Raw genomic sequence first — 11,247 nt, forward strand, 5'->3', positions numbered from 1 at the left:
TGTAAACACTTTTCATTATTTAACACCCTGAAAGTCAGTTGTACTTCCTTGCCTTTCTGCTTTTTCCTGCCAAATTAAAAAGTGCAGGAGATGACACTGAGAAAATAGGAGATATCCACATAACTACCTCATGCATTGTCACCAATTCAGTGGTACCTGTCCTTGAATTAGCTTAGCTGGGGCAATACTCCAGTTCACCAAAATGCCTCAGCTCAGTTTCCCTTGAGCATACGACGCTAGAAACTTTTCTTTGCAATTGACACAGGGAAGGTTTTCATTACTAAAAGCTGGCGAGCAGGAAAAGAAACACCCTGGTGGCCGCAAAACCAAAAAGGCATAGAAAGAAATTAGCTTCACCAGGGCCATACTACGTTCCTCTGGTCCTTCTGCAGAACATTTTGGAAGATGTAGTTAATACACAGAACTCAAATCTGGGTCCCTTTAAAGGACAACGTTTTAACCAGGTAAAGGACTGTTTCATTCTAGGGACTCCGGAGTGAGAAGGATAGAGAATAGTGAAAGACCTTACTACTCAAGCCCCTGCCTATAAGGGAGTAGGGTGTGAATAGTTCCTCCTGTCCCCTGACGGTTTTGTAAAGCTGTAGTGCTGCTGAGAGAGAATGGAAGAGGTCCTAGTACTGGGGAGATAAATATCAGAGGAGGGCAGAGCAAGGGGCCTTGGGACTTGGCCTTGTGCTTTTAGCACACCCTGGATATTCCCAGGGTCCATGTTCACTACGGCTTAATGATATGGGGAAGGCCTTCTTCATGATAGTGATTCCCTATAGCTCTTATCTAGTGTTTTAAAAATATGCTACAAATGTAAACAGTGAGATTCTGGATTGCAAGAAGCAGACAAAATAATGCTTTCAGAGGAAATAATTTCCTATTTAAATTTAGAAAGCTAGCATTGTAAAGTACAAATATGCAATAAAAACAAAAATATATTTTTTTCCTGATTATGTTGTACAACAATGGGAACATCTTAATTTAATATGACTCAAAGAAATAAAGCAGCTCTGGCACTTCCATTAATGAATCATCATCTTTCCCCTTGCCTTTCATTTTAAACGTCTTAAAAATTTTAGTTTTCATAACCAATTTATTAGCTGATAGGCATGCCAGCCAAAGGGAAGTATCCCTTTGTCAGAGAGAGAGAACTCTGTACCTTCTAACATATTTCTGCAGATTTTTGTCTGAAATAAAGACAGAACCAGAGCTTTTATTCTCACATTCACCCATGAATCACGGGAAATGGACATATGGGAGGAAAAGGGAGCATAGCAACAGGTGATGCTACACCAGACCCCACTAAAACCAACATGCAGCAAGACAAGAGGCCAGCCAAGAGGACCATCTGATACCCAGATGCCACTGCTGAAAAAATTCATTTCAAAGCTTGGCAGCAATTTCCTGCATCTGTCAAGTTAACCACATAAAAGACTATAGATTGACATGAAGAACCAGGCTGACAAAGAGGGCAAAAAAGAACATATCAAATGCCATAATCATCGAGAGAATGTAGTGCCAAATGAATGTTGCAAATGCATTCATTTACTCAAGTGATCTGGGATTGTATTGCTGTTTATTAAAAATGATGTCAAAAGAAGACTGAACTGTCTACAGAAACATGTAGAAAAGCCTACAGTTGTATCTGAACAGAAACTTTCTTTTCCGTAAAATAATATCTTGCTTTCTTTCCATTTTTACAGAATACTTTTTTTTTTTAAAAAAGTGAATATGTTTAATGCATTTCAAAGGGATCAATTTAACCTACGCCTATCCTACTTCTATTGGGAAGAAATAAATAAGCAAAAAATGCTAGAGAGAGTATGGACTTACATCTATATATAATATAGATGATAATTTGCATTCTCAAATTTCTATGTTTGCAGCTTTTAGATTTTTTTATTAAAGTACAGTTGACATACAATATTATATTAGTTCCGGGTATACAACATAGTGATTTGACATTCATATACCTTACGATGTGATCACCATGATTGACCCAAAAGACCATGAGGTACAGTGAGTTGGAGTTTTGCTAGTTTGGAGCTTCTTCATTCTGAGGAAGGAGTTAGTCATTTAGCAAGTGAGTTGTGGCTAGCCTTTGTAGCACAAAAAAGCTTTCTTGTGTATGCAGTAACACTTGCAAAATGACAAAAAACATTTTTAGTGGCATAAAAAAAAATTCTTCTGGAGAAAAACCAACTTCCAGTTGTGGTAATAGAAATAAATAAAAAATGAAAAGACTCGAAATATAAGTCTAGAAGAGATAAAGAATAAAATGCTAAATTTCAAGGTGACTTGGATATATGACACAAACTTAAATACATGGCATGGAATCAACCTTGGATACAGAAACCAAAAAACATGATTCATTAAACTATTTCTGGGAATGTTCCAACTGAGGCAAAAATGGGTTTTCAAGTGAGGGGGAAAAAAAAAAACAATAAAAGCCAAAAGTGTGGTTAACTTGTGGTCTGCAAATACACTCAAGGAACTTGTGTCTTTTTGTGAGAAGGTAGCTCTCAAGTCAAAGCTAGACAACTGTGTAAACATGTCAAGGAAGCAACAGGCAGAGGGAACAGCTATGGAACAAACCATTAGGCTGAGTAAAGTATGTTCTAAAGAGGTGATTTTTTGTTGTTGTTACTGTTAACAGGAAAATCAGCAGCAGCAGACCACTATACCAAAGCTTACAGAAGACAAGGGTTATAGGCCAATAAAAAAAAGTGTTCACGGGAAGAAACATCCTTTGCAAATATCCGTATCTAAGGAGGAAGATGGGGTGTTCAGATTCATAGTGGCCAAGAACAAACTGAGTCTTCTACTTTGCGCAATATAGCAGAGTTTATGATTAAGCCAAATTTGCCCTATTGTTTACTAAATACAGGCTGCTAAAGGGAAAAAATATAAATCTTTCGATTACATGGTCATTTATTTGTATAATAAAAAGTAATATACAAGTGATGTACTATGGTTTATAAATATAGCCTCAAGTTTATCCCAGTGATGAAAATATTAAATACTTTTTTCTATATTTAATCCTATATATGCAAGTACGTGAAAGACCACATGTTATAGTTTAGCTATTCTACATGATATGTAAAAGAGGAAATATAGTGTATTTTGTTGTTTAGGAAAGGCTGTAAATGTCAAGGACCTACAAAGGCTCATGAAGAACAAGGAGTAAATGCTGTGATTTATAAAGTTGAGAGACAGAGAAGGACCAAGGATACAGAATGGCCAAAAAGATATCACCTGCAGCAAATCTTCACTTACTTCACATTTTGTTTTAATATGGTTCTATTAATGCTCAGAAATAACACTGCTTCAATCAGCTTAGTTGATATCTTTTACAAAGAATGATATTTCAGCAAAATCTGTGGGATTTCTAATTACAAAGACAAAAAAAAATCTTCTTTTGAAAGGGAAACAATGATTATACAGATTACTTTCTTCCTTAAACAGGAATCTTTCAGTTCATTTTAAAACATGAAATATACAATAAAATATACATACAGCCATTTACAATGGTAATGTGGATTTATATTATTGACATGGGATGACTCCCATGATAATGCTCAAGCAACACAGGTAGTATGAAAATATATATTTGGGTATACATCATACATCATTATCTCCAGGTAATGAAATTATAGTGTTTTTCACTGTTTTTTCTTTTAACTTTTTATATTATCTGATTTTTTAAACCAAAATCATATATAACTTTAGAATAAAAACATAAAAGATGTTTTCAGTTTTAAAAAATAAACTAGTGTCTAGGGAAAATGTTCCTACTTCTTAGAGGGTAGGAGAATAATAATATTCAATATAAAGTATTTTTACTTGCTTTATAGATTTATTTAATCAACTATGTAACTTTATTGTGGTGGTATTTGCTCTTGCAGAAGGCTATTTTAAAAGCAAATAAGATTTTTAAATAATTGATATTAAATAAGTAGGTTATTAAACTTGGAAATCTGAATACCTTGTTTGAAGGGCTGTAAATGATTCAATTTCCAGTACTGAATTGCGTAGTTTAGTGGTGTTTTGGAGCCAGCTTGTATAGGCTTATGAGAGCCAATTGTTTAATTTTCAAAATTTTTCCTGCCAATTGATGTCACATTGATAGCTTGAAATGGGCCACGATGGGAGTATTCATACCATTAAAATTACTAAACATTATAAATCAATATCTCTCTCCTTTTTATGCGCAGGTAACTGGTTGTTAAACATGTAGCTCTAGCTCCTGACTTTACGAGAAATTTTTGTAAGATATATCCTTAATAATTATAAATTTCATTTGACAAAAACAAATGAATTGAATGAATTTCTTTCAAAAAAAGATTTTGAGTACTGTTAAGTTCCTTTCTACAAAGAAAATTAAGAATGCTCTTTGTTTTAAGATAGACACATATTCTCACCAATATATACACATAATTCTTTTTTATATGGTTTATTGTGCTTTCTTATTTATGTCATTACTATTTCTCATCAAATATTTCAGAGATTTTAATCTAACAAATATACTTTAAAAATCCTATAAAGCATTGTGTCTATTGCTCTGACAGTGAATCTTTTCCTAGAAATTAAAGAGTATGTATATGATACCAGAACAAAACAAGGTTGTGCATGCTCTGTTTTTACAAGATTTGATTTATATTATTTTTAACCATTCAATTATTTTTATTTTAATATATTCTATAAGTGATTGTGCTCACATTACATATCTCAGACAAATTACACAGCAGTGAATAGCTTTGATTATTCACAGTTGCAAAACGGCAGGGTCAGAATGGAATAAATAAGATATATCTGTATTATTCCCTTTGAAAAAAGGAAGTCATTGAAATCTGCAGTAAAATTCAACAAAGATTCACTTACAAATTATGACATTTATGGCTGGGTTTTGTTATCATAGGCATTATTGACAGAGAAATAACTAAAGAAAATGAGAAATATCTTAATATGTAATTTGTTCCAATAAAGTGTCTAACAGACACATTTAGGGTCAAATAGAGAAATAGAGAAATCCCAGATATAAGATAAAATTGGTAAAGCTGTACTTTACCAGAATAGATTGTGATTTCATTAAAATATGTTAAACATGGTAAAGAAAGTTAGAATTTTGGCAATGTTTTTTATTTTAAGCAGTCGTCGTTAAGTTTCAGGGGTTAGAGTTCAGCCAAGTGCTATAAATTAATTAATTAACTAATTAATTATATAATTTTAAGCTCACTGTAAGACAAAGTATCCTGAATATAAATAATAAAAATTATGAACCCCAAAGCATTATTTTAATATTTCACTATACAAATGACTACAGAATTCAGGTGAAGTATAATGAATGTCAACTGATGTCAGTTAAGTCACAATGATTTACACTAAAATGGACATTAAAATATACCTTTAGCTTATGCTCTTTTCTGTTGATGATGACAGCTGTAATCTGTTGGTCCATAAAAATTAAAATAGTACAAAGCAAAGCTGGAATAATAGCAGCTATTACTGTCCACCATGGATTTGGACCTACAGGTGTAACAAACCAGCCACGATCATCTCTGGTGGGCTGTGAAAAATAAAATAATGTACATAGTTATTAACTGGATTAATGAATACCTAATCAATTAAGTCTTAACAGATGCTACCAAGAAAGTCCTAGTTATAAACTGATATGCCAAGTAAGCTATAATTAATAACACTAATGTTTACAAAGCATTTATAAAGTACCAGGCACCATTCTAAGTGCTTTCAATATTTTAACTCATTTTTTTCTTCACGACACTCTAAAAAGATATCGATAAGATAACTGATACATAAAGAGGACCAGTAAATTCCCTAAGATCTCACGCTAGTAAGTGGTGGAGATAAGATCTGAACTCTAACAGACTGGCTCAAAATGTGTGTTGTTAATTAATGCCTATATTAAATAATATTTACCATTTACAGTTGGAAAAATTTATTTACATTTACAAATAGCATATTGACAACTGTGTGTAACTTCATTTTTAGGCCTTTTTGTGGGAATTGCAAAATACACTTGGTGACATCAAGGGCAGAGGGAAGGGTTCTAAACATACTGGTGTCTGAGATGAGTCCCAAAGGAACTCATTTGACAATAATTCTATGAGGAACTCCCAGCCCTGTTTGACAGGTAAGAAAACCAAGGCTCAGAGAGGTTAAGTAACTGGCCCAAGGTCACAAGAATTAGTTAATAACACAGCTACAATTCTATCTCAGACCTTTTTTTATCTGTTTTTCAAGCCCCATAAACTGTGCAATTTCACGATAAGATAATGCATTTTTCTTAGTTTCAAAATGCTTCCTTATCTTTTAGGAGTGTTGTATATAGATATTCTAAATGGAAAAATTGACAGGAAATATTTTCAAGTGGCTTCTAGTTTTCTATTTCTGTGGTTCCTTTTTTTAAATATTAGACTGAAATTTTAGTCACGCTGTGGGTATTTTATTCACTGCTCTATTAATGTATATTCTTTGTACTTTCACGAAAATCCCTAGTTTTAGGGTTATAACCATCATCTAAATGAAGATTAGACTTACAGAAATGGAGAGATAAATGTAAATGCTATGACAACTTCACCTTGAAAACACTTGGTACTTGTAGTTTTGGAGATGGGATCCCAATGGCATAGTCAATTAAAACCATACATAGAATTGTAAGAAAGACAGCAAAGTCACTCACTATGGATCGAACCTAAAAATAATGAAAACATTTGTCACTCGAAACTATAAATAGTGAGGAATACTCAAGAACATAAGCTAGAGTCACACTTTATAAACACTTTATGACATAACATCATGATATATTTTATGCATACTATAATATTACCATTAGCTCTGTCAGAACCTGAATATATATTTATGTATCTCTGTCATTAAGATGGATACACACTCAACCTTTCCAGAATGAGGCATTATGCATAACTGTAATGGTAATTGCACTATTTTAATATTTATTTAAAATCTAAGTTTATTATGAACTCAAGTGTATGAATATTTAGAACATAAAATAAGATTACATGGCCAGAAGTTGGCTAAATTTTAGGATTCTTTCTCACACAGGTAACATTTTAACATGATAAACCTGAAACACTATAAAATTATTATTTTTATTGAAGAAGCATATTTTAGTTAGTTTATCTGGGATATAAGTATGGCAGCAGGGAAGTGCACAGCAGAGTGGGCAAATTTAAAAGTTATTTTATGTAAGTCAGTTTTTAAAGCCGTTTTTCATTCATAAAGCTATCTTTAAGCAAAAATCCTTATATAGTTATCAAAAAGATCTGTCTTTTCATTAGGATGTCTTTCTGACACACACATCCCCACACACACACATACACACACACACGAAAATGAATAAGATTATTGTTTCAAGTTAAAAATCAAATTAAACTTTCGGAGGAAGAAAATGAATTTTCCACCTTAGGGAAGGAGGAAGTGACAAAAATAGAAGTTTTCTGTGAAAGAAACAGTTCCTGAAACATTTTCCCTGGGTGGGATTTTGATTATAATCTTTAGCTCATCCTTAAAAAGCTTGTTTTCTTGGTTTTTTTTCTCCTTGTTTTTTATTGGCTGAGTCAGACATTATAGGTGTTACTTTGCACTGTTAAATATTGAACTAAGCTGTTTCTCTGTTTACTTTCCTTTCCAAATATGCAGATGCAAACGTGGTGGGTTAGGGGGAGGGACTGACACTTTAAAAATGAAAAAGAGAATAGTGTTCCAATGAGTTTTGCAGGGGCTTTCCCAATTAGAGAATGTAACAGTGGCTCCAATGAGATATCTGTCAGGCTGGAATAGTTCCCGCTGTTCACTGGGCAAGAAAGTGACAGTCAGTAATGCAGTGTGTGCTTTCAATTTCCAAAACCGTAAGTGGGAAAGTGGGTTTATCTTTGGGATTTGAGATTAAGTAGAAAAGCCTGGAGGGTATGTGCACTTCTAGCACCTGTACCAAAAATGCTTTCTCTTCACCTCCCTCCCTCACCAAACTCCACTCCTAACCTGGCAGCTCACACAGAAGCTTTTAAGCAGCTTCATTTATCACAGCAATTGCTTCTCGTTTTGTTCTAAAACATGAATGACTTCATAACATGCTTTATGTAGGTTTATATTTTGATCAAGAAAAATGTAGTCTAAGTACCTTAGTTGGGAAATAGCGGCTAGTCTTGAACTGCTTCAGGGTGGCTGACAGAGTAACTGTGGAAAAGAATAGAATCACTGACCAAAACAGAACATCTGGAACATATGGATGATCGTGGCCACAGGCTCGTCCAACATACTCTCCATGCAACGATTTGCATTCCTGCCAGAGGAAGTAAAACAAATGGAGATATTAAGAAAAAATGGACACATTTCTTTCAGAAATCTAACATCAAGATCATTTGCAGTTGAGATGTTGAAGCTCTTCATCTATGGCTCTCACAATGATTTAACAGACAACACATTAAATTCTATAAATTTTATCTGAATAGGTTAGGTAGTGAGCAGTATCAAAGATTTACATTATATAACATTTGAACATGAACCACTTTTTAAATTTTTGCCATTTTTGAATTAAATTTAAATCTATAAAACTAACTGATTTACCAGTCAATGTGTATTTAACCTAATATTGACTAAATTTCTGACACCAGATTTATTGAAAATATGACATACTTTATAGTGAGTGGTTGCTATGGTCAGACACTATGCCAAAACTATGTCAAATTTAAATATACCATCTTAATTAATTTTTACATCAAACCTATAAAATAGGTAGATGTTATTATTTTTATTTCATGTCTGAAGAAAGTGAGACATAGAGAGGTTAAGTAATTTGCAATGGCCTCACCGCTGTCGGGTGTCAGTAGAGCTCTGATACAAATATGGTGCCCATGATGGGAATATTATTGCATTTTTAAAGAAGAACAAATATTTTGTAAAATTATCTAGTCCAAAAGTTAACAAAAAAGATGAGAAAGGCAACAAAAAAATCTATGATATATTATTACTGAAATGAAATTCTGAGTCAAAGATGGGGCTTGAACTTAGACTATAGAACGAAAGAGAAAGGGTTGCTACACAAGCAAGGCAAAGCTTGTTTTTACTATGACTTCTCCATGGTATTTTTTTTTCCTGGTATATATTTTTATAAGTCCTTGAAGGATCATTTCTAATTACTGCCTTAGCCATGAGGTGGCAGCAAAGTCAAAAATTTTTTTCTCCAAGAAAAACTGAGCATTGTAAACATTAATATTTTGAAACTGAAAATGATTTTAAAATCATTTTGGTTTATCTTACTTTATTTTAAAGATTAGATTACTAAAGTATTTATTTTATTTTAAAACACAGAAATGAATGGTTTTAATGAACCAGTCACCTCATCAATCCTTGAGATATTCTGAACCTGAACAGAAATTGAACTGTGCTGTAGTACATAAAGATTTTAAAGAAAAATATGAACTGAAAGATTGATCACTAACACAGAGCCTGCCCAATGAACAGAGCCTGAGACCCTGGAGTCCTTGTATAGCAGAAAATAAATATCTTTAAAAGATTCTAGAATAAACCACAGATAGCTACACTGATATCCAAAATCAAATGACCAACCTGTAAATCTACTTGGAGCAGCTATCCCTGAGGCTAGGATTCTTAAGAAATATTGTTAGTACACCTTATAATTATGAAAAAGAATTCTATCCACTTTTCTCATCTAACTGCAAATACCTTCCTCCCTAGCTAAGGTTGAATTCCAATTATCCATGTTAAGCTAATACAGAGCACATAACTTGGCTAATTGAAAAACCAAAGTAAAACCCCTTAGAACTTAATTATAGTTTTAATTTTCTTTTTCTCAAAAATAGGTAAAGTAGCAAAAATGAATCCTTGCATGTTTTAGTCCTCTCTCTTGTCCCTGTTCAGAGATGTTAGTATAACAATTACTAAGCAAAATAATGGGTAAGCCAAGTGGTTAAAAACAATAAGAAGCTTGAAGCTCCATTGTAAACACATCATCTATATATTTGTGATTATCTTCAGTCTTTTGTATGTATATAAAAGTCTTCTAAATGTTCCATTTGCCACTTAAAAAAAATCATTTAACTGTCTTATAATCTATAATAAATTGCAAAAAGCTTGCCTCGGTACTTTAATCCCAAGCGAATTTGAAAAGGATATTTGTTTTTCCTTCTTTTGGGGGACAGTATGTTACGTTTTAAAAGAAGAATTATAATCTATTAAAATCTACATTTATTTTCTATTTTACACTAACTGTACCCCTAACGCACACACACATACACACACAAACATATACACACACTCCAAGTCCTAAGATTTAGAAGTGAAAATCAAATCTAAATCCTATTGTCTTATTTTGATCTAACATATGGTTTCATATACAAAATGAAAAAAGTTTGTTGACAAACTCATTTGTATTAATTATTCTTAAAACATTCTAAATATCAATAATTTTATGTTAGTAAAAATTAAGTTTGATAGAATAAGAAATTTAAGTACACATTAGTGTCCTGCCCCTTACTTATGTAATAGTTAAATATGCAATTCTGACACTAAGACAATTCTTAACCAATTGCCAGTTAATCCTTTGTGAATATTTTAAACCTTGCTTAGGGATTCCTTTTAATGGATGGTTTTTAGATACTGCTAAATATACAAGTATTCTAGCTTTCATTAACCATTATTAACAATAGCCAAGATACAGAAATAACCTGTCTCTCAATGGATGAATAGATGAAAAAAATGTGGTATAAATATTCAAAGGAATATTATTCACCCTTTAAAAAGAAGGAAATCCTGTCATTTGCAACAACGTAAATGAACCTGGAGGACATTATGCTAAGTGAAATAAGCCAGACACAGAATGACAAATACTGCATGATCTCACTTTTATATGTGGAATCAAACAATGTCAAACTCATAGACGCAGAGAGTAGAATGATGGTTACCAGGGGTTGGGGGAGAAAGGGGAAATGGGGACATATTGGTCAAGGGATTCAAAGTTTCGGTAATGCAGAATGAGTAAGTTTTGAAAATCTAACGTACGGCATAGTGACTACACTTAATAATACTGTATTACATAGTTGAAATCTGCTGAAAGAGTATATTTTAATTGTTCTCACTAAATAAATAAACAAATAAATAAATAAGGCAACTGCGAGGGATTGATAAATTATTAGCTTGATTGTTGTAATCATTTCACAATGTGTATGTTAATCAAAACAT

At 32.7% G+C, this 11,247-nt stretch overlaps 1 protein-coding gene across 1 annotated transcript in view; it reads right to left on the reverse strand.

The window, feature by feature from the left end:
• SLC4A10 (solute carrier family 4 member 10) overlaps positions 1 to 11,247 on the reverse strand; it is a 178,910-nt gene that overhangs the window by 27,901 nt on the left and 139,762 nt on the right. Inside the window, exons 17-20 of the mRNA XM_023528479.1 lie at positions 8,168 to 8,329; positions 6,608 to 6,721; positions 5,414 to 5,575; positions 3,995 to 4,076 (exon numbers count right to left, since the gene is read on the reverse strand). Of these exons, the coding sequence (XP_023384247.1) occupies positions 3,995 to 4,076; positions 5,414 to 5,575; positions 6,608 to 6,721; positions 8,168 to 8,329 (520 nt within the window). The remainder of the gene's footprint in view (positions 1 to 3,994; positions 4,077 to 5,413; positions 5,576 to 6,607; positions 6,722 to 8,167; positions 8,330 to 11,247) is intronic.

Source organism: Pteropus vampyrus, unplaced genomic scaffold (genome assembly GCF_000151845.1).
Source record: "Pteropus vampyrus isolate Shadow unplaced genomic scaffold, Pvam_2.0 Scaffold2, whole genome shotgun sequence".
In the NCBI taxonomy this organism is placed as follows: domain Eukaryota; kingdom Metazoa; phylum Chordata; class Mammalia; order Chiroptera; family Pteropodidae; genus Pteropus; species Pteropus vampyrus.